Here is a 26,536-nt window from a genome sequence, read left to right on the forward strand (position 1 = left end):
AGCTAAGGTTACTTCCACACCGGTCGTTCTTGGCAACTAGTCGATTCCCGTTCAAATCCCCGCCAGGGCAGAAACGTCCGCCCTATCCGTTCTCTTATTGGTCACATTAGACGTCCATTTCTGACGCCACAGCCTATCCGACGCTGCGGGAGGCGGAGGGCGGGCTGGATAAAGGACTAGGCGAGCCCCGAGGGCTTGAACCCGGAAGTGGCGCGGCCGCCAGTAAGGTGATCTCTAGACTGGGACCGTGGGGTTCCTGCCGGCTGTGTTCGGGCCTAGGACTGGACTGAGGAGCCACGGTGCGGATCCACCTGGGGTATCAGGGGCTAGGCACGTGATGAAAATGAAGGACGTGGACACCAGGACAGGAATCTCCTGGTTCTTAGAGAATTTATTTCGCCACAAATAATTGGCAAACGGGATCTCGCTGTATTGCCCAGGCGGGTCTCGAACTCCTTGGCTCAAGCGATCCTCCCGCCTCAGCCTGGCCCATTGTTGGGATTACAGACGTGAGCTACTGTGCCCAGCCCAGGATTCTTTTAAAACTTGAATCTGATCGTGCCTCTGCCATTATTGGAACCCAATGCCATTAGCACCTCCACCACCACACACCCCCTCTCCAGCCACCCTGGCCTTCGTTCAGGCCTTTGTGTTTTCTTATTAGTAATTTAAAAGGGAATCTTATTTGACAGTTTTTTGACAAATAATTCAATCTTCAGGAGGGGATCCTGCCCCAGAGGCCCCTGGCTTGCAGTGGAATGCAGGGCCATGTGCGGGAGAGCCTGCTCAAGTGCCGCCTGCCTTTTCCCTCCTTAGGTGGAGACCATCCATGGAAAAGAAACCCCCGGATGATACGGGCCCCGTGCACGTGCCTTTGGGGCATATTGTGGCCAATGAGAAATGGCGCGGGTCACAGCTGGCGCAGGAGATGCAAGGTCGGTGGGCTGCCCTCTCCCAGCCCTTTCTTCCCCTAACATTAAAAAAAAAAAAAATCTGCTTATTATTGCCATCTTTTCATCCAAAGCTCATGGAACTCATCTTCTTCTCTGTATTTTAAGGGAAAATTAAGCTCATTTTCGAGGATGGCTTGACACCAGACTTTTATCTGTCGAACAGATGCTGCGTTCTTTATGTCACCGAAGCTGATTTGGTGGCAGGAAATGGCTACAGAAAGAGGCTTGTTCGGGTTAGAAATGTAAGTATTAGGCCAGGTGCCATGGCTCACGCTTGTAATCCAGCACTTTGGGAGGCCAGGGCAGGTGGATCACCTGAGGTCAGGAGTTGGAGACCAGCCTGGCCAACATGGTGAAACCCTGTCTCTACTAAAAATACAAAAATTAGCTGAGTATGGTGGTACACGCCTGTAATCCCAGCTACTGGGGAGGCTGAGATGGGAGAATTGCTTGAGCCTGGGAGGCGGAGACTGTAGTGAGCCGAGATCACGCCACTGCACTCTAGCCTAAGCGACAGTGAGACTCCATCTCAAAAAACAAAAAACAAACAAACAAAAAGAAATGTAAGTATTGTATTAAAGAAACTGAAATTAAACATTGATTTGTCTCACCCCAACCTTCCCTCCATCCCTTGATATCATTTATTTAAAATCATTGGCCAGGCCAGGCACGAAGTGATAGCATTCTTAACCTGAAAAGTAATTTGGTTGCAAAATGATTTCCTGTCTTTTTTTCCTTTCAAGTCTGGTAATCTTCAAGGAATTGTAGTCGTTGAAAAAACCCGGATGAGTGAACAATACTTCCCAGCCCTACAGAAGTTTACTGTGCTGGACCTTGGAATGGTGCTGCTTCCAGTGGCCAGCCAGATGGAAGCATCCTGCCTCGTTATCCAGTTGGTGAGTACCGATTCCTACACCTTCATGGTAGTCCTGTCCTCATGGATACTCAGCTGCCCTCCAGAAGCAACCATCAATCCAATCTATGTCATTCTCTGAATTGGTTTATAAAGTCTCTTCGAGGAATTTAGGCCGGGCGCGGTGGCTCAAGCCTGTAATCCCAGCACTTTGGGAGGCCGAGGCGGGCGGATCACGAGGTCGGGAGATCGAGACCATCCTGGCTAACACGGTGAAACCCCGTCTCTACTAAAAATACAAGAAAATTAGCCGGGCGCGGTGGCGGGCGCCTGTAGTCCCAGCTACTCAGCAGGCTGAGGCAGGAGAATGGCGTCAACCCAGGGGGCGGAGCTTGCAGTGAGCTGAGATCCGGCCACTGCACTCCAGCCTGGGGCACAGAGCAAGACTCCGTCTCAAAAAAAAAAAAAACCAAAGTCTCTTTGAGGAATTTAAATATGGAAGTTGCGTCAGCAGCCAGCTCAGCTTGTCACCCACTGTAGGCAAGTGTATCACAAAGTATACAAGTTGGACACCTGATTTTAGATTCTCAGGGTGTGATGACTCCATCAGTCATTATCCTGCCCTTTCTCTGGTGAAAATGTCAACTAGAGGCCAGGCGTGATGGCTCACACTTGTAGTCCCAGCACTTTGGGAGGCCAAGGCGGGTGGATCACTTGAAGCCAGGAGTTCGAGACCAGCCTGGTCAACATGGCAAAACCCCGTCTCTACTAAAAATACAAAAATTAGCTGGGTGTGGTGGCGAGCACCTGTAATCCCAGCTACTCGGGAGGCTGAGGCAGGAGAATCACCTGAACCCAGGAGGCGGAGGTTACAGTGAGTGGAGATCGCACCATTGCACTCCAGCCTGAGCAACAACAGCGAAACTCTGTCTCAAAAAAAAAAAAAAAAAGAAAAGAAAATGTCAGCTAGAAGCTGGTTATCTCATCCCGTGTTTTTGTTAAGCATCAGCACCTTGTGCAAGTTTTTTTTTTGTTGTGTTGTTGTTTTTTTGAGACGCAGTCTCACTCTATCCCACAGGCCAGAGTGCAGTGGCACAATCTTGGCTCACTGCAACCTCTGCCTCCCGGGTTCAAGCCATTCTTCTGCCTCAGCATCCCGAGTAGCTGGGACTACAGGCACGTGCCACCACACCCGGCTAATTTTTGTATTTTTAGTAGAGACAGGGTTTCACCATGTTGGCCGGGCTGGTCTCAAACTCCTGACCTCGTGATCTGCCCACCTTGGCCTCCCAAAGTGCTGGGATTACAGGTGTGAGCCACCACACCTGGCTAGGTTTTTTTTTTTTTTTTTTTTTTTTAAGATAGGGTCTTGCTCTGTCATTCAGGCTGGAGCGCAGTGGTATAATCTTGGCTCACTGCAACCTTTGCCTCCTGGGTTCAAGTGATTCTCCTGCCTCAGCCTCCCTAGTAGCTGGGATTACAGACACCCACCACCATGCCTGGCTAATTTTTATATTTTTAGTAGAGACAAGAGTTTCACCATGTTGGCCATGGCTGGTCTCAAACTCCTGACCTCAGGTAATATGCCTGCCTCGGCCTCCCAAAGTGCTGGGCCACCGCACCCAACCAACACTTTTTTTTTTTTTTTTGAGATGGAGTTTCACTCTTGTTGCCCAGGCTGGAGTGCAGTGGTGGGATCTCGGCTCACTGCAACCTCCACCTCCTGGGTTCAAGTGATTCTCCTGCCTCAGCCTCCCAAGTAGCTGGAATTACAGGCGCCTGCCACCATGCCCAGCTAATTTGTATTTTTAGTAGAGATGGGGTTTCCCAATGTTGGTCAGGCTGGTCTCGAACTCCCGACCTCAGGTGATGCGCCCGCCTCGGCCTCCCAAAGTGCTGGGATTATAGGCATGAGCCATCGCACCCGGCCACCAACACTTATTTTTAAAATCAGTTTAGTGGCTTATGCCTCTAATCCCAGCATGGAGAACATCAGCTGTGTGTGTGTGTGTGTGTGTGTGTTGTGTTTTTGTTTCTTTCACTTTTGTGTTCTTTGTTATGTGTGTGTTGTTTTTATTTTATTTATTTTATTTATTTTATTTATTTATTATTTTTTTTTTTTTGAGACGGAGTCTCGCTCTGCCGCCCTGGCTGGAGTGCAGTGGCCGGATCTCAGCTCACTGCAAGCTCCGCCTCCCGGGTTCACGCCATTCTCCTGCCTCAGCCTCCCGAGTAGCTGGGACTACAGGCGCCCGCCACCGCGCCCGGCTAGTTTTTTGTATATTTTAGTAGAGACGGGGTTTCACCATGTTAGCCAGGATGGTCTCGATCTCCTGACCTCGTGATCCGCCCGTCTCGGCCTCCCAAAGTGCTGGGATTACAGGCTTGCGCCACTGCGCCTGGCCGTGTGTGTTGTTTTTAAATCTCCCCCTCTGATGTGGAGCTAGAGTGGAGAGCCACATTGGAGATGCAGGCAGCCACAAATGGTTCACAGATCCCTCTCTACCAAATCCCTTGCATCGCCGTTCCTGACTTTCCTGATATTCCTTGATATAATGCTATTGTCTGCCTTAGTATAACCACCACTAACTGCAGACCAGGTTTCTCCTTTGAGGCAGGCTTCCGGCAGGACCTGCGTGAAGTAGGTCTAGTTTAGGTGTAGCCATCATTTAATCCTGCACAACTGAAATGTTTCTTAATGGACCATCAGAAAGTGTTTGAATTCCTCAGTGTGTTTTTCTAAACATTCTGAAAACGCACGTTTTTGTAAATTATTAATGCCTTACTCCTTTGTGTGGCTCACCTTTCAATAATTTCACTGATGTCTGAGAAATTATATTCATGGTATATGAAAACATTTGTTCCCTTAAGTGAAGCTGAACCAAATGGAAAAACGGTATTTCCACAAAACAAATTTTAAGAAAACGGGCCAGTCCTCCAGAGGGCGCTCACGTGCTGTTCCTTTCATTTGCGGTTCAGGTTCAAGAACAAACCAAAGAACCCAGTAAGAACCCTCTTCTCAGGAAGAAACGGGCCCTGCTGCTGTCTGAGCCATCGCTCCTTCGAACCGTGCAGCAGATCCCAGGAGTTGGAAAAGTTAAAGCTCCCCTTCTCCTCCAGAAGTTTCCAAGCATCCAGCAACTGAGTAATGCTTCCATTCGGGAACTGGAGCAGGTGGTCGGACAAGCGGTGGCAAAGCAGATCCATGCCTTCTTCACACAGCCCAGGTGATGGTTGGCCTCAGGGCCACCGTGTCTTCTCCCGAGATCGCAAACACCAGGATCTTGTTTTCAGCTTTAAAAAGCAAGAGAATGGGCCGGGCACGGTGGTTCATGCCTGTAATCTCAGCACTTTGGGAGGCCGAGGCCAGCAGATCACCTGAGGTCAGGAGTTCAAGACCAGCCTGGCCAACATGGAGAAACCTCTCTCTACTAAAAATAGAAAAAATTAGTCAGGCATGGTGACAGGGGCCTGTAATCCCAGCTACTTGGGAGGCCGAGGCACGGGAATCACTTGAACCCGGGAGGCGGAGGTTGCAGTGAGCTGAGACCGTACCACTGCACTCCAGCCTGGGTGCCAAAGTGAGACCCTGGCTCTAAAAAAGAAAAAAAAAAAAAAAAAAAAGAGGCCGGGCGCGGTGGCTCACACCTGTAGTCCCAGCACTTTGGGAGGCCGAGGCGGGTGGATCATGAGGTCAGGAGATCGAGACCATCCTGGCTAACATGGTGAAACCCCGTCTCTACTAAAAAACACACAAAAAATTAGCCAGGCGTGATGGCGGGCGCCTGTAGTCCCAGCTATTCAGGAGGCTGAGGCTGGACAATGGCGTGAACCCGGCAGGCGGAGCTTGCAGTGAGTCGAGATCACGCTGCTGCACTCCAGCCTGGGCGACAGAGCAAGACTCCGTCTCAAAAAAAAAAAAAAAGAAAAAATGCCGGGCATGGTGGCTTCTGCCTGTAATCCCAGTACTTTGGGAGGCCGAGGCGGGTGGATCACAAGGTTGGGAGATTGAGACCATCCTGGCTAACACGGTGAAACCCCATCTCTACTAAAAATGCAAAAAATTAGCCGGGCGTGGTGACGGGCGCCTGTAGTCCCAGCTACTCGGGAGGCTGAGGCAGGATGATGGCGTGAACCCGGGAGGTGGAGCTTGCAGTGAGCTGAGATCACGCCACTGCACTGCAGCTTGGGCGACTGAGCCTGTCTCCAAAAAAAAAAAAACAAGAAAAAGGATTTCCTCTAGCAGCAGCTAGTGAAAGATGAGGCGAGGCCTGAATGGAGCCTGTGGATCGTCCTGCCTTGACGTCTGAGTTCGGCTTGTGAAGTTAGTGGGCCGCAGAGGGCACTGCCTTCATTCTGCTAAGATGCAAAGGGCTGGTGAGATCTTCGCAAGAGAATCAGGGACTTACACTCAGCAAAAAGCCAGTTAGGGCCGATTTTAATGTGCGACCTTGACCTGCATCTGTCATGGAAAGTGCCTTCTAAAAAGCTTCAGTGGTGGATGTGACCATCTGAAGGAAACACATGTACAAGGAAGCACTGCATATGCTAAGCCCCGTGTTCCTGGAGTGAGAGCTGCTGTTCTTCAGGTCTGTACTGCGAGGGCTGTTTCCAATGTAAATAAATAACTGCAACAGTTCCTTCCTCCTTTCCTTTGTTCCTGCCTCTCTCCCCCCGCCCTTTTTTTTTTGGCAGATGTACAGTTTGTTTATACACTGCGTATGTCTTCTGCACACAGAAAATAATGGAGTCTGAAGTTCCCATTTAAAGTTGAAAACTCCACGGCCGGGCACAGTGACTCATGCCTGTAATCCCAGCACGTTAGGAGGCCAAGGGGGGCGAATCACAAGGTCAGGAGATCCAGACCATCCTGGCCAACATGGTGAAGCGCCGTCTCTACTAAAAATACAAAAATTAGCAGGGTGTGGTGGCACACACCTGTAATCCCAGCTACTCGGGAGGCTGAGGCACGAGAATCGCTTGAACCCAGGAGGTGGAGGTTGCAGCGAGCCGAGATTGCACCACTGCACTCCAGCCTGGGCGACAGTGAGATTCCATCTCAAAAAAAAAAAAAAAAATTTAAAGTTGAAAACTCAATGCGTGTGAGTCAGAACAGGATGTGTTTGTACGTGGAAGGCCCAACAATGGGAGGATACAAGAAAATGATGGCAGCAGCTACATCCAGTGAGGGAACCAGGGGCTGGGGATCAAAAGGTACATAATTGCCCATTCAAAAAATATACACAGACCAGACACGGTGGCTCACACCTGTAGTCCCAGCACTTTGGGAGGCTGAGGTGGGAGAATTGCTTGAGTCCAGGATTTCGAGATCAGCCTGGGCAACATGGCAAGACCCCATCTTTACAAAAAATTAAAAAATTAGCCAAGCGTGGCAGCTCATGCCTGCAGTCCCAGCTACTCAGGAGGGTGAGGTGGGAGGATTGCTTGAGCCTCGAAAGTTGAGGCTGCAGTGAGCCATGATTGCGCCACTGTCCTCCTGCCTGGGCGACAAAGTGCGACCCTGTCTCGAAAAAAAGACAAAAACAAAAAATAAGCATAAAGATGGCATCTGTCTTAGAAAATACTAAGATAACTTGACAGCTCTTTTAAGTTCTGCTTTGTGAAATGTTAGTAACTAAAAAAAAATCAAAACATTAAAAACTATGTGCATTAGGAGAGAAACAATTTGAAAGAGGGAATGAAAGTGAACTAAAAGTACAAAGAAATATTAACTCAGGTAAATGAATATGTTTATTTAAATATTTATACAAACATGGCCCTAGGAGCAGCAGATACACTTTTCCAAAGGTGGTTCCTTCCTTTAAGATATTGCACAACAGAAAATAAACTCTTGTTAATCCTTAAAATTAGTCTTCAATGCTATGTATTTTAGCTATGTAACTTGCACTGTGTCAACAGTGAACCTTATTAGATTCACGGTGTCATCCAACTTATAGCAAGATAAAAATCAATCGGTAGGAATGTCATTTTAAAAAGTGAAATAGTGGGATGGGTGCGGTGGCTCATGCCTATAATCCCAGCACTTTGGGAGGCTGAGGTGAGTGGATCATTTGAGGTCAGGATTTTGAAACCAGCCTGACCAACATGGTGAAACACCACCTCTATTAAAAATATAAAAATTAGCCAGGCATGGTGGTGGGCACTTATAGTCCCAGCTACTTTGGAGGCTGAGGTAGGAGAATCGCTTGATCCCAGCGGGCGGAGGTTGCACTGAGCTGAGATCGTGCCACTGCACTCCAGCCTGGGCAACAGAGCAAGACTCTATCTCAAAAAAAGAAAAAAAGGTCAAATAGAGCTTTAAACTTGAATCATTTACATCATTATCTTATAAAATGTAAAACTACTTTTTAACCCAACTTAAAATATAGAATTATGTAACTTCTACTTTAAACAAAATGAAAAATGTTTTGAGTATCAAACAGTATATTATCTACCTTGTAGACAGCATCTTCATCTAACACTGCCACCGTGTTAGCAATTCTTAAATGACATCAAACTAGAAGAAAAGCTGCTCCTACACTGTTTTTATTTAGTAAGTCAAGACAAATTTGGCACTATACTTTTTCTAGAAATAGCATTCATATTATATTGATATAATAGAAACATCTTGTTTTAGGATCATGAATTCCTATTAGGAAGCAGCACTTTGGAACAATTTTTAGTGACACTAATTTAATTCTATCATTATAGTCCTGTGACCTGCCTTAATTCCAGGATCATCTGAATTCTAGGTTAAGGAATGATTATTAGCCAAACCTGGAAACAACTAGAAATTGTACTAATATAGGTAACCCCAATTTAATAGTGACTGGAAGTCATAATCGTCACCATTAAAAATAGCTGTATGTCATATCTTCAACACTATTCTATTTACAATACTTTATATAATAAATAACTTACAGCAGTATAGTGACACGCCTCAAAAAAGTTCTTTTTCCACTAATTTCTAGAGGTTTCTTGGTTACTTTCCTTCATAAAAACACATCAAATGTGAGTTTATACTATGAGAAAAACAGGATTTGAGAATAGATATTTTCCATCATGGCACAAACATTTAAGGCCGAGTCAGCACTGGAAATGTTCGGGGCCTGAACGTGTTTGTTTCCTCACATTAGTACAAAGAACTGTCTGAGTTGAGAAGGCTGAAGGGGGAGGGCAGCTTCTTCTTGACCTGAGGCCGTGCAACCCCGACCGACGGAAGGCACAAGGTGCTGGCTGACTTCTGTCTGTTCTTGTTGGTGCCCCAGCTCAGGAAGGAAAGCTTCTTGGAGATTTTCTTGGTTTTATCGGTTTTGTCGTCGTCATCAATGGCTAAGCAGATCATGGAGTACGTTTTCTGCATTCCCACGGAGTATGTGGCACTCTTATTATGCTGCACGCAGAAAAGTAAGAAAAAGGGTGTCAGGCATTATCAAGATAGATTATAAAAACTATGAAGTCTGGCCAGGCGAGGTGGCTCACACCTGTAATCCCAAGACTTTGGGAGGCCGAGGAAGGCGGATCACTTGAGGTCAGGGGTTCGAGACCAGCCTGGCCAACATGGCGAAACCCCATCTCTACTAAAATACAAAAGTTAACCAGGTGTGGTGGTGGATGTCTATAGTCCCAGATGTTTGGGAGGCTGAGGCATGAGAATCACTTGAAGCCGGGAGGTGGAGGTTGCAGTGAGCCAAGATCGCACCACTGCACTCCAGCCTGGGCGACAGAGCAGGACTGTCTCCAAAAAATAAATTAAATTAAACAGATGTAATTTGGAAACTCAGGTGACCAATGCTTATATAGAATTAGGTTCTTAAAACAAGGACAAACTTTTTTTCTTTTGTGACACAGGGTCTTGATATGTTGCCCAGGCTGCTCTTGAACTCCCAGGCTCAAGTGATCTTCCTGCCTTGGCCTCCTGAGTAGCTGGGGCTCTAGGCATGCGCCACCAGGTCCAACAAGGATAATTTTTAAGGAATGTACTCAATAGTAATAATTTAAGCTTAGGAGCCACAACTCACATTTTAAGGTTCTTCTTATATTTGAGAAAGTAATAATACTAATGGTCACGAATATGAAAATACAGGGTGGGGCGCGGTGGCTCACAACTAGAGTCCCAGCTGCCTGGGAGGCTTAGAGGGGAGGATTGCTTGAGCCCAGGAGGCTGAGGCTATAGTGAGCTTTGATTGTGCCACTGCACTCCAGCCTGGGCGACAGAGTGAGACCTCTGTCTCAAAAAAAAAAAAAGGGGGGGGTGGGGGGAAGGGAAGAGGGGGAAAAAAGGAAAGAGGGAAGGGAAAGGGAAGAGGAGAAAGGAAGGGAAGAGGGGAAGGGAAGGGAAGAAAAAAAAAAAATTCAGTGAGCAATAGGTCTCCCTGTCACCTGGGCTTCTAGGCCCTCCATGTTACACTTCTAAAGATGATGTGCATGTACAAGTATTTCTACATGTGCATAAGTATATTACCATTCATTTTCTGAAAAGGAATATACTACACTATTCTACACCTGATTTCCATTTTTTTTTTTTTTTTTAAGACGGAGTCTTGCTCTGTCACCCAGGTTGGAGTGCAGTGGCGTGATCTCGGCTCACTGCAAGCTCCACCTCCCAGGTTCACGCCATTCTCCTGCCTTAGCCTCCCAAGTGTCTGGGACTACAAGTGCCCACCACCAGGCCTGGCTTTTTTTTTTTTTTTCCTGTATTTTTAGTAGAGACGGGGTTTCACTGTGTTAGCCAGGATGGTCTCAATCTCCTGACCTTGCCTACACCCGACTTTCTTTCCTTAATACATCTTGGATTTCAATCCACACCAGTAAGTATAGATCCATTTCACCCTCTTTCAAGAATCCAGTGTCCCATGACTTGAAGGAGCCAAAAAGTAAAAGAAAAAGAAAATTCACAGTGCTACTATTTGCCATGTTCACCATTTTTAAGTGCAGAGTTCAGTGGCATTAAGTTACATTCACCTCATTATGCTCCACTGCCACCATCCATCTCTAAAACTTTTTCATCTTCCTCAGCTGAAACTCTGTACCACTAAACACTCTCTACTATTAACTGTCAAAGAATCACGTAGGATTCAAACTGGAAATCTAAGGAAACTTGTTTTCTGAAGACTTCTACATGGGCTATCACCAGCTTCTAAGGTTTGCCTAACACTGAGATTGTTTAGTTCGCCATGTTTATTGATCATCTACTACGTTCTGGCACTAAAATTAGGCATACAATATATCTCTGCAATAGTTGAGGGCCATTGTTCCTAATATAAACCCTAAGAGGGGCCTGGGCGCAGTGTCTCACAAGGCTGAGGCGGGCAGATCACTTGAGGCCAGGAGTTCGAGACCATCCTGGCCAACATGGTGAAACCCCATCTCTACTAAAAATACAAAAATTAGCTGGGTGTGGAGGCACACACCTGTAATCCCAGCTACTCAGGAGCTAAGGCAGAAGAATCGCTTGAACCCAGCAGGTGGAGTTTGCAGTGGGCCAAGATCATGCCACTACACTCCAGCCTGGGTGACAGAGCGAAACTCCGTCTCAAAAAAAAAAAAGAAAAGCCTTTCTTGACCCTATTCCCCCCCAGGTCCACCCCAATATCACACACACTCTCTCTCTCTCTCTCTCTCTCTCTCACTCCTGCAATGTGTACCACCACTTTGAAAAGCCTTTTTTTTTTTTTTTGAGACGGAGTCTTGCTGTTGCCAGGCTGGAGTGCAGTGGCCTGATCTTGGCTCACTGCAACCTCCACCTCCCAAGTTCAAGCGCTTCTCTTGCCTTAGCCTCCCAAGTAGCTGGGATTACAGGCGCATGCCATCATGCCCGGCTAATTTTTGTATTTTTAGTAGAGACAGGGTTTCACCATGTTGGCCAGGTTGGTCTTGAACTTCTGGCCTCAAGTGATCCACCTGCCTCAGCCTCCCAAAGTGCTGGGATTACAGGCGTGAGCCGCTGTGCCCAGCTCCATTTACTATTTCTTTCCCCGCCTCCCACTCCTCACTCAAATCCACCTGGGGTACCCTCTAGAACTCTTAGGGCTTTATACAGAGCACAATTTAAAACCACTGTGTAGGCCTAACTCTTCCATCCTCTGGATGAGAAAACTGAGGCCCAGGGAGGGTATGAACGTGCTGAAGGTTACACAGCTTGTGAATGGCAGTCAGGGCCTAATTCCAGAGCTTGATTCCAAGCTTAGATTTGTTCAACCAGGAATCCCCACTGTAGTCAAGAGAGTAGCCAAGGGCAGCACAGCAGGTCATCAGTTCAGCCAGAGTGCTAGGCTAAATGTTCTCATTATTTGATTTTGTTTGAAAGGCTCAGTCGCTAAAAACAGTGCTTGACTATCATTATCTAAAATCCTTATCATAAAAATTAACAGACAAAAATAAATTATTTAAAAATTATTTTTAAAAAGCCAGGGGCTGGGCATGGTGGCTCACTCCTGTAATCCCAGCACTTTTGAGAGGCCAAGGCGGGCCGATCACCAGAGGCCAGGAGTTCAAGATCAGCCTGGCCACTATGGTGAAACCCCGTCTCTATTAAAAATGCAAAAATTAGCCAGGCGTCGTGGCGGGTGCCTGTAATCCCAGCTACTCAGGAGGCTGAGGCAGGAGAATCGCTGGAACCCGGGAGGCGGAGGTTGCAGTGAGCCAAGATTGCACCACTGCACTCCAGCCTGGATGACAAGAGCGAGACTCTATCTCCAAAAAAAAAAAAGAGCCAAGTACAGTGGCTCACGCCTGTAATCCCAACTATTCAGGAGGCTGATTCGAGAGGGTCTCTTGAGGCTAGGAATTCAAGATCAGTTTGGATAACTTAGTCCGATCCTGTCACTACAAAATTAATTAAATAAAAGACAAAATGGAAATTACTTTTGGTCTGGTTCATTCCTGTAATCCTAACACTTTGGGAGGTGGAGGCAGGAAGACTGCTTAAGCCCAGGAGTTTGGGACCAGAATGGGCAACAAAATGAGATTGTCACTACAAAAAATTTAAAAATTAGCTGGGTATAGTGGTACACACCTGTAGTCCCAGCTACTTGGGAGGATCTTTGGTTTTTTTTTTTTTTTTTTTGAGATGGAGTCTCCCTCTCTTGCCCAGGCTGGAGTACAGTGGCACAATCTCGGCTCACTGCAACCTCTGCTTCCTGGGTTCAAGTGATTCTCCTGCCTTGGCCTCCCAAGTAGCTGGGATTACAGGCATGTGCCACCACGCCCAGCTTATTTTTAGTAGAGATAGGGTTTCACCATGTTGACCAGGCTGGTCTTGAACTCCTGACCTCAGGTGATGAGAAGGGAGAATCTTTTGAGTCCTGGAAGTCGAGGCTGTAGTGAGCTATGATTGCACTATTGCACTCCAGCCTGGGCAACTGAGTGAGACCCTGTCTCAAAACAAAACAAAACAAAAAACAAAAAACAACAACAAAAGAAGATCACGCCACTGCACTCCGGCTAGTGCAGTGGTACAATCATAGCTCACTGCAGCCTCAACCTCCCTGGGCTCAAGTGATCCTCCTGCCTCAGCCTCCCAAGTAACTGGGACTACAGGTATGTGCCGCCATGCCTGGCTAATTTTTTTTATTTTTTGTAGAGACTAGGTCTCGCCATGTTGCCCAGGCTGGTCTTGAACTCCTGGGCTCAAGCAAACATCCTGCCTCAGCCTCTCAAAGTGCTGGAATTACAGGTGTGAGCCACCATGCCAGGATATCAGTGACTTTTAGTATATTCACAAAGTTGGGTGACCATCACTACCACCAATTTCAGAACATTTCCATCGCCCCCAAAAAGAAACCTTCTACTTTATAACCCTTCTGCAGTCCCCCCCACTCCCATTGCCCAGCCCCAGCACCATCGACTTTCTGTCTCTGGATTTGCCTATGCTGAACATTTCATGGATATGTTCAAAATCCATTGGCTCTCTGGCCCTCTCTCAACTGACTTCTGTTGCCACCTCTCCACGAAAGTGTCTTTTCATCCCGCTGCCAGATATGATAGGCACAGCTAAGCCGCCCTCATTCTCCACCTCTCAACTGCATTCAATGCAACCCATCGCTCTCTGCAAAGCTTTCTCCTCTTAATTTGAGAAGCTCCTTTTCTCTGACATCTCTGAACCCTCCTCTATTTTCTTTGCACTTGCTTCTCTTCCAGCTGACCTCTAAATGTGTAGCCCTCAGCCCTTGCCCCCTTGCAGGGAGCTGCATTTTGTCTCACAGCCTCAAACATCATCCCTGTGCAATGATTCTCAAATATTTATTTCTAGCTCTGATTTCTTCCTTAACTGAAGACTTCACATCCAATCTCCTCCTTTATGTTTACATCTGACCGCTAACAGCATCTGAAACATTCAAAACATGACTCTTGATTCCTCTCTCCTTCACCTCCCTCACACCCATTACCCATCATTATGAAAAATAAACAGGCCAGGCACAGTGGCTCCCCCTGTAATCCCAACGCTTTGGGAGGCCAGAGGTGGGAGGATCGCTTAAGGCCAGGAGTTTGAGGCCAACCTTGGCAATATATCAAGGCCCCATCTCTACCAAAAAAAATTTACAATAAACAAACAAATTAGCCAGGCATAGTGGTACACACCTATAGTCCCAGCTAATCGAGGGGCTGAAGCAAGAGGATTGCCTGAGCCCAGGAAGTCAAGGCTACAGTGAGCTGTGATTGCACCACTGCACTCCAGCCCGAGCCACAGAGTGAGACCCCATCTCAAAAAAAAAAAAAAAAAAAAAAGAAAGAAATTTAAAGGTAGAAAAATAACCACTACCCATGTGATTGAACAAGCCAAACACTGGGATCTCACCGCCCTGTCCACCATCTCCTTTACACAAAGCATCCACAAATCCCCCATCAGCTCTACCTCCAAACTATGTCCCAGGGACACTCCTGTCTTTCCAGCTTTCCAACAGCCACCCCCATCACCTCAGCCACTAACGTCACCAGCCTGGACAACTGCCATGGCCAGTCTCCGGCAGCAGACGCCCTTCTAAAACAAACATCACACCACACTGTTCCCCTTCTGAAAAGGCCCAGTGGCTTCCAAGCTCCCACCACTGCCACCAAGGCCTCCTTCCCACCTCACTTCCCACGGCTCCCTCCTTGTCCTGGTGCTCTTGCCAAAAGGCCTTCTTTTTGCCTCTCTGGTAGGAGAAGCTTATTCTGCTGCAGGGACTCTGTACCTGTAGGTGCCCCTGCCCAGAAGGCCTTTCTTGTCCCTCTGCAACTGGCTCGAACCTCCTGGTCACTCTCATGTCTGTTCCAGCCCTGCCTAGATAGAGCCTCGCCCCCTCCCCAGTCATTCCACCCCGTTACAGGTCTTTTTTCCTTTACAGCACTTATCAAAATCCTGACCACTTATTTGCTGACTTAGTGCCAGCTTCGTGGGGGGAGCAGGGACCTTATCTGTCTAATGTAAGCTAGAGCTCTGACACCTAAGAGAGTGTCTGGCACCTAATTGATCCTCAATCAATATTTGTTGAATGAATAAATGAGTGTTGTTACACAGGGAAGGTCAAGGGTACGTCATTAAGTGTGGCAAAGTGCAGAGGAGAACGTCATTAAGTGTGGCATGAATCCTAGCACTTGGGGAAAATTTTAGAGTTTTTTGCAGGCAGAGTCTCACTCTGTTGCCCAGGCTGGAGTGCAGTGGTGTGATCTCCGCTCACTGCAACCTCTGCCTCCCGGGTTCAAACGCTTCTCCTGCCTCAGCCTCCAGAGTAGCTGTGATTACAGGTGCACACCACCACGCCCAGCTAATTTTTATATTTTCAGTAGAGACAGGGTTGGCCTCGTTGGCCAGGCTGGTCTTGAACTCCTGGCCTCAAGCAATCCGCCCACCTCGGCCTCCAAAAGTACTCAGATTATAGGCATGAGCACCGCACCCAGCCTCATGTGGGGAAAATTAAAGGTGATAATTGTGCGGGTGAACTTGAAGAGACTCAAACGCTTCCCATATCTCCCAAGACACGGCTGACACTATCTCTAGGGCGTAGAGAGGGACTGTCTTAACTTTCACAGGTTGTCGTAAGCTCTTCTGTACCATTGGAATTTTTCGTTTGTTTGTTTTTTCCACTATGAGTATGTATTACTTTTGTAATCAAACAATTTGATCAGAAAAATAGATCAGTCGATTATTTTATCCACAGGATATTTTTTTTTTTTTTTTTTTTGAGACGGAGTCTCGCTCTGTAGCCCGGGCTGGAGTGCAGTGGCGCGATCTTGGCTCACTGCAAGCTCCGCCTCCCGGGTTTACGCCATTCTCCTGCCTCAGCCTCCCGAGTAGCTGGGACTACAGGTGCCCGCCACCTCGCCCGGCTAGTTTTTTGTATTTTTTAGTAGAGACGGGGTTTCACCGTGTTAGCCAGGATGGCCTCGATCTCCTGCCCTCATGATCCGCCCGTGTCGGCCTCCCAAAGTGCTGGGATTACAGGCTTGAGCCACCGCGCCCGGCCTCCACAGGATATTTTTAAAAGTTTGCTAGCAGGGTGCAGTGTCTCATGCCTGTAATCCCAGCATTTTGGGAGGCCAAGGTGAGAGGATGGCTTGAGCCCAGGAGTTCAAGACCAGCCTGGGCAACATAGCAAGAACCTGTCTCAAAAAAAAAAAAATAAAGAATGGGCCGGGCACGGTGGCTCACGCCTGTAATCTCAGAACTTTGGGAGGCCGAGGCGGGCAGATCACAAGGTCAAGAGATCGAGACCATCCTGGCTAACACGGTGGGACCCTGTCTGTACTAAAAATACAAAAAATTAGCCGGGCGTGTTGGCGGGCACCTGTAGGCCCAGCTACTCGGGAGGCTGAAGTAGGAGAATGGCGTGAACCCAGGAGGTAGAGCTTGCAGTGAGCTGAGATTGTGCCACTGCACACCAGCCTGGGCGACAGAGCAAGACTCCATCTCAAAAAAATAAATAAATAAATAAAGAGATAAATAAGTACATACATAAATAAAGAATGAGCCAGGGGTGGTAGTGGGTGCCTATAATTCCAGCTACTCGTGTGGCTGAGGTGGGAGGATCACTCGAACCCAGGAGATAGAGGCTGCAGTGAGCGGTGATCATACCACTGCAAACCAGCCTGGGCAATAGGGCAAGACCCTGTCTTTAAAAAAAAAAAAAAACTTTGGCCGGGCGCGGTGGCTCAAGCCTATAATCCCAGCACTTTGGGAGGCCGAGACAGGCGGATCACGAGGTCAGGAGATCGAGACCATCCTGGCTAACACGGTGAAACCCCGTCTCTACTAAAAAATACAAAAAACTAGCCGGGCGAGGTGGCGGGCGCCTGTAGTCCCAGCTACTCGGGAGGCTGAGCCAGGAGAATGGCGTGAACCCGGGGGTGGAGCTTGCAGTGAGCTGAGATCTGGCCACTGCACTCCAGCCTGGGCAACAGAGCGAGACTCCGTCTCAAAAAAAAAAAAATAAATTAAAAAAAAAAAAAAAAAAACAACTTTGCCAATTTTCTCTTTGACCCAAGGTGAGCGCATTCCAGTGATTACAAGCCTGGGAGTCCAGTCATTTCTACCATGTTACACAGGCAGGAGACAGAGGGTCGGGTAAACACCTGTGGGGCTGAACTAATGCAGATTTCACTCCACGCCACTACTGACTGCCCAGGGAGGTGTCAGCGCTCACCATGGATGATGTGGAGTCCAGGAGGCTCACGACTTTCATCTCGATCTCGTCCTCGCCAAAGCTCTTCAGCAGCTTCATAACCTCACTCACCGTCAGCCACTTACAATCCACAAGTTGAATGGAGACAATATAATCTCCTTCCCGGGCTCCTGCCACCTGAAAAAGTATTGTTGAAAATAAGTCAATGTTTTGTTCACTCAAATCCTTTAATTAATCCCCATTAACAAAATAGGTATTTGCATAAATTCACATCAAGAAAGCAAAAATTCACTTTCGGTGGCCAAGACAGGTGGATCACTTGAAGTCAGTAGTTCACAGAGGTCAGCAGGATCACAGAGACCAGCCTGGACAACATGGTGAAACCCATCTCCACTAAAAATACAAAAGTCAGCCAGGTGTGGTGGTAGGCACCTGTAATCCTAGCTACTCAGGAGGCTGAGGCAGGAGAGTTGCTTGAACCCGGGAGGCAGACATTGCAGTAAGCCGAGATCACGCCACTGTCCTCCAGCCTGGGTGCAATTTAAAAAAAAAAAAAAAAAGCCAAAATTGGCCAAAGTGGCTCACGCCTGTAATCCTAGCACTCTGGGAGGCCAAGGCAGACAGAATACTTGAGGCCAGGAGTTTGAGACCAGCCTGGCCAAGATGGCAAAACCCCATCTCTACTAAAAATACAAAAATTAGGCCAGGCCCAGTGGCTCACACCTGTAATCCCAGCACTTTGGGAGGCCGAGGTGGGCGGATCACAAGGTCAGGAGATCGAGATCATCCTGGCTAACACGGTGAAACCCCGTCTCTACTAAAAACACACAAAAAATTAGCTGGGCATGGTGGCACACACCTGTAATCCCAGCTACTTGGGAGGCTGAGGCAGCAGAATTCCTTAAATCCAGGAGGTGGAGGTTGCAGTGAGCCAAGATCGTGCCACTGCACTCCAGCCTGGGTGACAGAGTGAGACTCTGTCTCAAAAAAACAAAAAAAAAAACCTAAAACTAAAATTAGCTGAGTGTGGTGGCACGTGCCTTGTAATCCCAGCTACTCAGGAGGCTGAGACGGGAGAATCACTTGAACCCAGGAGGCAGAAGCTGCAGTGAGCCCTGAGTTCACGCCACTGCATGATCGCGACTCACTGCAGCCTCCACTTCCCAACGTCTAACAAAAAACAAACAAAAAAAAGACAGTAAAAATTAATCCTTTTCTTTTAGGGAATGTAGCACCCATGAGGCCTTTCACATAAAGGCAGGCCTTTGACATGGGTGAACCCGCCCTAAATTCAATCACCCAGATATCTGTGTTTGCCGCCAGCCCAGAAAAGCATGTGCTTACCGAGGCAGAGCAGTAAGGATCCAGGAAGTGAACCTGAACGGGGGCGTTCCCTCTCAAGGTGAACCCTAAGTCCCCTTCTTCTGCAGTGAAGCGGATGCTTCGAGGAGGCGTCCACCGCTTGTTAGCCGAAAACACAGATAAGGGGCCCTTTGGAAGAGAGCATCGTTAGGTATAGGATTTGAAGGCTGGATCAGATGATTGAAAGCTAAAGGGAATTTTGCCTGCTGTCCTTGAAGATCTCACTTGGCCTTGTTCAGGGACAAATGACACATCTGGGGGCATACATGCTACAGCAGTCATGCGAGAATCCGGAGTGCCATCTTCTCAAACATATCCAATATGTTTTCAATAAAATTATCTTTTAGACATTGTATTAATTAAAATTACCTTTTTTTTTTTTTTTGAGACATTGTCTCACTCTATCGCACAGGCTGGAGTGTGGTGGCATGATCTCGGCTCGCTGCAGCCTCTGCCTCCCAGGTTCAAGCAATAAAGTAGCTGGAATTACAGGTGTGAACCACCATGCCCAGCTAATTTTTGTATTTTTAGCAGAGATGAGGTTTCACCATGTTGGCCAGGCTGGTCTCAAACTCCTGACCTCAGGTGATCCGCCCGCCTCAGCCTCCCAAAGTGCTGGGATTAAAGGCCTGAGCCACCACACCCGGCCAAAATTATCTTAAATAAAATCTCTAACATAAAAAATTTAAGACCAGGCATGTCATGCCTGTAATCCTAAGCACTTTGTGTGGCCAAGGCAGAAGGATCACTTGAGGCCAGGGGTTTGAGGCCAACCTGGGCAACATAGTGAGAACCACTCTCTACTAAAAACATAAAAGAATTAGCCAGGCAAGGTGGTGCACGCCTACGGTCCCATCTACTCAGGCTGCTGACGCAGGAGGACTTCTTGAGCCCAGGAGTTCGAGGCTGCAGTAAACTATGATTGTGCCACTGCACTCCAGCCTGGGTGAAAACAGAGTTAGACCCTGTCTTAAAAAAAAACAAACAAAAAAAAGGAAGGCCAGGCGCGGTGGCTCAAGCCTGTAATCCCAGCACTTTGGTAGGCCAAGACGGGCGGATCACGAGGTCAGGAGATTGAGACCATCCTGGTTAACACAGTGAAACCCCGTCTCTACTAAAAAATACAAAAAACTAGTCGGGCGAGGTGGCAGGCACCTGTAGTCCCAGCTACTCGGGAGGCTGAGGCAGGAGAATGGTGTAAACCTGGGAGGTGGAGCTTGCAGTGAGCTGAGATCCGGCCACTGCACTCCAGCCTGGGCGACAGAGCGAGACTCTGTCTCAAAAAAAAAAAAAAGGAAAAAAAAAATCTCAGGCCTGGGCACAGCGGTTCGTACCTGTAATTGCAGCACTCTGTGAGGCCTAGGCAAGAGGAATGTTTGAGCCCAGGAGTTTGAGACCAGCCTAGGAAACATAGCAAGACATCTCTACAAGAAATAAAAATTAGTTGGACGTGGCAGTGTGCGCCTGTAGTCCTATCTACTAGGGTGGCTAAGGCAAGAGGATCGCTCAAGCCCAGAAGGTCGAGGCTGCAGTGAGCCATGATCATGCCATTGTACTCCAGCCTGGGTGACAGAGTGAGACCATATCTCTAAAAAAATTAAAAGATATAAAAAAAATTTTAATAGACAATACCTAAAAACTACTTTTAAAATGTGCTATGGGGCTGGGCACAGTGGCTCAGGCCTATAATCCCAGCACTTTGGGAGGCCAAGGTGAGCAGATCACTGGAACCCAGGAAGTCAAGACCAGCTTGGCCAAACATGGTAAAACCCCATCTCTACTAAAAATATAAAATTAGCTGAGTGTAGTGACGCCGGCCTGTAATCCCAGCTACTTGGGAGGCTGAAGCTAGAGAATTGCTTGAACCTGGGAGGCGGAGGCTGCAGTAAGCCGAGATTGCACCACTGCACTCCAGCCTGGGCGACAGAGTGAGACTCTGTCTCAAAAAACAAATAAATAAAAATAAATGAATAAAAGAAAATATGCTATGGTCTGAATGTCTGTACCCTCCCAAAGTTTGTATATTAAAACCTAAACATCAATGTAATTATTAGGAAGTGGGGCCTCTCGAGAGGTGATTCAATCTTGGAGTGGAACCCTCAAGAATGGGATACATGCTTTTAAAACAGGCCCAAGGGAGCTCATCACCTTTTCTGCCATGAGGACACAGGTAGAAGGCCCCACCTATAAACCAGAACATGGGCCTTCGGCAGATACCGAATCTGCCCACACCTTGGTCTTGGACTTCCCAGCCTCCAGAACTGAGAAATATATTTCTGCTGTTCATAAGCCACCTAGTTGGAGGCACTTTGTTATAGCAGCCCACATGGACTAAGACACCATACTCGCCAAAGTGAAGAGCTGTCCCCTTAGGTCATTTATGTAGAGAGCATTCAACATACCAGCTTCTGGAAGAAGTCCGTGACTGTCAGCTTGGAGAACTGGGGCAATATGATGTCAACCTCTTGCTCAGTTTTAGCTAGAAAAGAGCATTAGAAATGGGAGGATAAATGTTTCTGTAATCTAAAGTGATCCCTATAGCCCGGTTGTTGTGGCTCACGCCTGTAATCCCAGCACTTTGGGAGGCCGAGGCAGGTGGATCACTTGAGGCCAGAAGTTCAAGACCAGCCTGGCCAGCATGGTGAAACCCCATCTCTATTAGCAATACAAGAATTGGCCAGGTATGGTGGCAGGTGACCGTAATCCGAGTGACTTGGGAGGCTGAGGCAGGAGAATCGCTTGAACCCAGGAGGCAGAGGTTGCAGTGAGTTCACGCCACTGCACTCCAGCCTGGGTGACAGAGGAAGACTCCGGAAAAAAAAGAAAAGAATAGAAAGTGATCCTTGGGAAGGAGACGGTACAGAACTTTGTCTTAGTCATGCATCCTTCCCCTCGGTTTAGACGAGTAGTACGAGAAGATGGAACACAGCTCAACCCCCGACCTAGGGTGAACTCTATCTTCCATTTAGGTACCTCCTGTGAGCCACAGGAGGTATAACTCATTCCCGAGCTGGGACCAGGGAGTGATAACCAGACACATTCCCCACTGATGGGGTTTCCTGGTACTTAAGGGGCTTAGTGGGCTTCTCTGGCACTCATAAAACTCTACTGAGGATGCCGGACACAGTGGCTCACACTTGTAATACCAGCACCTTGGGAGGCTGAGGTGGGAGGATCACCTGAGGTCAAGAGTTCAAGACCAGCCTGGCCAACATGATGAAACCCCATCTCTACTAAAAATACAAAAAATTAGCCAGGTGTGGTGGCACACGCCTGTAGTCTCAGCTACTTGGGAGGCTGAGGCTTGAACCAGGGAGGCAGAGGTTGCAGTGAGCTGAGATCACGCCATTGCACTCCAGCCTGGGTGACAAGAGCGAAACGACCTCTCAAAAACAAACAAACAAAAAACCTATTGAGAAGTCATCTATGTTTCAAGTGTTGTTATGGAAGTTCCATGCCTCACTGGACACAGTCCTGGGATACTGTGCTTTCTGTTTTCACATTATTACTATTTTGAGACAGGATATCGCTCTGTTGCCCAAGCTGGAGTGCAGTGGTGCGATTATAGCTCTCTTGCAGCTTGACCTCCTGGACTCAAATGATTCTCCTGCCTTAGCCTCCCAAGTAGCTGGAACTATAGGTATGCACCATCACACCTGATGATTTTTTTTTTTTAATTTTTTGTAGAGATGGGGTCTCACTATGTTACCCAGGCTGGTCTCAAACTCCTGAGCTCAAGTAATCCTCCCGCCTCGGCCTCCAAAAGTGCTGAGATTACAGGTTTGAGCCACCGTGCTTGACCTTTTCATTATTAATGTGGTATGAGGATTTCCCAGTGAAAAGGAGGTTTGGCAAATAATGACCATTGACAGCTACATACCCCCACCGGCATCTTTCACAGCAGGCTGGGACTACCCTTAACATAAGGCTGGTCAATTTCTAACAAAGGATCCCAGGGCAGACTGATTCTACATGAGAACAACAGCATAAAAAGTGTATCTAGGCCACGTGTGGCGGCTTACGCTGGTAATCCCAGCAGTTTGGGAGGCCAAGGCAGGCAGATCACTTGAGGTCAGGAGTTCGAGACCAGCCTGGCCAACATGGTGAAACCCCATCTCTACTAAAAACACAAAAATTAGCTGGGTGTGGTGGTGGGCGCTTGTAATCCCAGCTACTCAGGAGGCTGAGGCAGAAGAATCACTTGAACCTGGGAAGCAGAGGTTACAGTGAGCTGAGATCACGCCACTGCAGTCCAGCCTGGGCAACAGAATGAGACTCCGTCTCAAAAAGAAAATAGAACTCCAGGGCAAAAGCAGCACCTCGGTCCCTGCCCTGTGCAGCCCTCCCAGTGCCAAGCACACAGCAAGGGCTTGCTCAATCCCCACAGGCCAGGCGGGCTCTTTCCGCGGCACAGGCACCCCCGTAGAGGGCACAGTCTAGGTTACTCACCAACAACACTGGGGGCGTCGATCAGGTTCAGCAGGTCATCGTCCTCCTGGTGCTGGGCGTACGTGAGCCGGGAGCGTTCCTGCGCCGCACACAGCACCTTCTGTAGCACCTCAATGCTCCGCAGCTTCTTGCACAGGCTGGCCTCCCTCACTGACTCCTCGTGATGAGTCATGGCTCTGCGCAGGTGGGACTTCCCTGCAGACGGAAGCCAGCACCCACGTGACTTGCAGATCCACCAAGCAGAGCATAAGAGCCCAAGGGGCAGCCCAAGAGGCTGGACGTTCTCTTTTCCAAAGGATCTGCCTGGATAGCTAGAGCCTCTGATACCTACCTTGTTTTAACTTGAGTGCCTCTCTCCTAGCAGAGAGAGCCAGACAGACTCCCTTTTAGTTTCTTCACTTGCAGCCCCTTTATCCCCCTTAAGGGAATAACTAGTGCAAGCTGACTCCAAGCACATCCAGGAATGCAAACTGCTGATAAGATACTGAGGCAGGCTGTACCAGCAGCTCCTGGGGATGTGCTCAGTGGAAGGTACTTAAAGCCCCTGCATTTATCTCTTAGTGATAGTTTAAGCCTCTGCACCTGGAATTGTTTATTTTTTGTAACTGCTTCTATAACCAATTTTTTTTTTTTGAGACGGAGTCTCGCTCTGTCGCCCAGGCTGGAGTGCAGTGGCGCGATCTCGGCTCACTGCAAGCTCCGCCCCCTGGGTTCATGCCAACCAATTAATTTTTTAGCTTTTTTGCCTATTCTGCTTCTGTAAAATTGCTTCAGTTAAACCCCCCTCCCCTATTTAGACCTTTGTATAAAAGAAAAGCTAGCCCCTTCTCCGAGGCCGAGAGAATTTCGAGCATTAGCCGTCCCTTGGTCGCCGGCTAATAAGGACTCCTGAATTAGTCTCCAAGTGTGGCGTTTCTCTTACTCACTTGGTTACAACAAGCCTTTTATTAAAATATTATTTTATTTCATTTTTATATTTTATATTTAGAGCCAGGAGTACAATGGTGCAATCTTGGCTTACTGCAGCCTCCAACTCCTGGGCTCAACCGAACCTCCCGCTTCCGACTCGTGAGTAGCTGGGGCCACAGGCATGCACCACCACACTTGGATAATGTTTTCATGATCATTATCATTTCATTATCATCGCTATGTTGCCCAGGCTGGTCTCAAACTCCTGGCCTCAGGCAATCCGCCTGCCTTGGCCTCCCAGAGTGCTGGGATGACAGGTGTGAGTCACTGTGCCCAGCCCAAGCCTCCCTCAAATGCGCAGGTAATAAGCTCACTTGTGTCCATAAGATGTTCACTCAACAAATATTTACCAAATGTGCTGGGCACTAGAGATAAAGCAATGACTAACCAAACTACCACCACATTCATGGAGTTTACATGTAGGGGCTGAAGACAGATAACTAACAAGTCAAGAAATATGTAATGGAAGCCGAGCACGGTGGCTCAAGCCTGTAATCCCAGCACTTTGGGAGGCTGAGACGGGCGGATCACAAGGTCAGGAGATCGAGACCATCCTGGCTAACACGGTGAAACCCCGTCTCTACTAAAAAATACAAAAAACTAGCCGAGCGAGGTGGCGGGCGCCTGTGGTCCCAGCTACTCCGGAGGCTGAGGCAGGAGAATGGTGTAAACCCGGGAGGCGGAGCTTGCAGTGAGCTGAGATCCGGCCACTGCACTCCAGCCTGGGCAACAGAGCCAGACTCAGTCTCAAAAAAAAAAAAAAAAAAAGAGAAATATGTAATGGATGGGTGGTGATAAGGTTATGGAGAAAAATAAAGCAGGGTAAGCGGAGATGGTGAGAGAAGACTGGGAATGGGGTTGTCCTATGATGGGTGACCGAGAAAGGCTTTTTTTTTTTTTTTTCTTGAGACGGAGTCTCGCTCTGTCATCCAGGCTGGAGTGCAGTGGCATGATCTTGGCTCACTGCAACCTCCGCCTCCCAGGTTCAAGCGATTCTCCCACCTCAGCCTCCCGAGTAGCTGGGACTAGAGGCGTGTGCACCACATCTGGCTACGTTTTTGTATTTTTGGTAGAGACTGGGTTTCTCCATGTTGCCCAGGCTGGTCTCAAACTCCTGGCTTCAAGCTATCCTCCCACCTTGGCCTCCCAAAGGGCTGGGATTGCAGGCCTCACGTGAGCCACCACACCTGGCCAAGGAAGGCTTTGTGATATGGTTATTTCTGAGTAGAACCCTGATGGATGTGAAGGAGCAGCAGGTGTGAGGGCCCTGGGGCAGGGGCACACGCAGGTGTTCGAGGGCAAGGAGGAGCTAGGGTCTGCCTGGAGGCAGGGAGGGCGGGAGAAGGGGAGAGAATGAGCGCAGGGAAGGAGGAGGGCCAGATCATGGCGGACCTCACGCGTGTGAAATGAGGACTCTCACTCCTGTTCTGCACGAGGTGGGAGCCCATTAGGGTGTGAGCAGAGGGCTGATGTGATGTGATCTGCGTGACCAGACTCTGACGGGGCAGCAGGAAAACCAGCTATGAGCAGGGCAAGCCACGTGACCTCTCTGGGTCTCTGTTTCCTCAGCGGTAAAACGGGGATGCCACGAGACCCACCTCATAGCGTTGTGTGGGGTTTAAGTGAGTGAATGTTTGTTACATAAGCACTGTACACGTGTAGCTTCCACCAGGGCAGCAGGGTTAAAGCTGCCAGATTTGAGATGCGTTTTCTAGGTACAGCCAAAGGGATTTGCTAATCAAATGTAGGGTGAGAAAATAAGACAAGAGGTTAGGTGTGGTGGCTCGTGCCTGTAAACCCAGCACTTTGGGAGACAGAGGCAGGAGGATCGCTGGAGGCCAGGAGTTCAAAACCAGCCTGGGCAACATAGTGAGACCGCATCTCTACAAAAACATTTTTACAATATTAGCCGGGCGTGGTGGTGCACGCCTGTAGTCCCAGCTACTCAGGAGGATCACTTGAAGCCAGGAGTTCGAGGCTGCACTGAGCTGTGATTGCACCACTGCACTGCAGCCTGGGGGACAGCAAGATGCTGTCAAAGAAAGCAAATGAAAGGAAAGGAAAGAGGAAAGGAGGGAGGAAGCATAGATGGGGAGAAGAGAGAGAGAGAGAAAGAAGGAAAGAATGAAGGAGAGAAAGGACAGGCAAGAAAAGGAAAGCAACAAGGAACAAGGAAAGGAAAGGAGAGGGGAGGGGAGGAGAGAAAGGATGAGAGGAGAGGGGAGGGGAGGAGAAAGGGGAGGGAAGGGGAGAGAAAGGGAGGGAAGGGGAGGTGGGAGAGGGGAGGAGAGGAGAGGAGGGGAAAAGGGGAAGGGAGGTGAGGAAAGGCAGGAGGGGAGGAGAGCGGA

The 26,536-nt window shown here is 48.4% G+C and overlaps 2 protein-coding genes across 3 annotated transcripts in view; one reads left to right on the forward strand and one right to left on the reverse strand.

The window, feature by feature from the left end:
- Positions 1–197: 197 nt before the first annotated feature.
- Positions 198–6,036, forward strand: FAAP24 (FA core complex associated protein 24). 2 transcript variants are annotated; one of them, XM_045380653.2, is made up of 5 exons: positions 198–299; positions 817–935; positions 1,059–1,195; positions 1,697–1,849; positions 4,786–6,036. In XM_045380653.2, exons 2-5 carry the CDS (start codon positions 830–832, stop codon positions 5,035–5,037), a joined length of 648 nt encoding a protein of 215 aa, XP_045236588.1. In that variant the 5' UTR covers positions 198–299; positions 817–829; the 3' UTR covers positions 5,038–6,036. The 2 variants fall into 2 exon arrangements, with proteins under 2 accessions (XP_045236588.1, XP_045236589.1); XM_045380654.2 differs by having other exon boundaries at positions 1,117–1,195.
- Positions 6,037–7,539: 1,503 nt separating this feature from the next.
- The window catches only part of RHPN2 (rhophilin Rho GTPase binding protein 2), an 85,948-nt gene continuing 66,951 nt past the window's right edge, over positions 7,540–26,536 (reverse strand). The window contains exons 11-15 of the mRNA XM_045380655.2: positions 23,220–23,414; positions 21,173–21,249; positions 18,753–18,899; positions 17,430–17,585; positions 7,540–9,199 (exon numbers count right to left, since the gene is read on the reverse strand). Of these exons, the coding sequence (XP_045236590.2) occupies positions 8,939–9,199; positions 17,430–17,585; positions 18,753–18,899; positions 21,173–21,249; positions 23,220–23,414 (836 nt within the window). The 3' untranslated portion in view covers positions 7,540–8,938. The remainder of the gene's footprint in view (positions 9,200–17,429; positions 17,586–18,752; positions 18,900–21,172; positions 21,250–23,219; positions 23,415–26,536) is intronic.

The sequence above is a fragment of the Macaca fascicularis genome, chromosome 19, assembly GCF_037993035.2.
Source record: "Macaca fascicularis isolate 582-1 chromosome 19, T2T-MFA8v1.1".
NCBI lineage: Eukaryota > Metazoa > Chordata > Mammalia > Primates > Cercopithecidae > Macaca > Macaca fascicularis.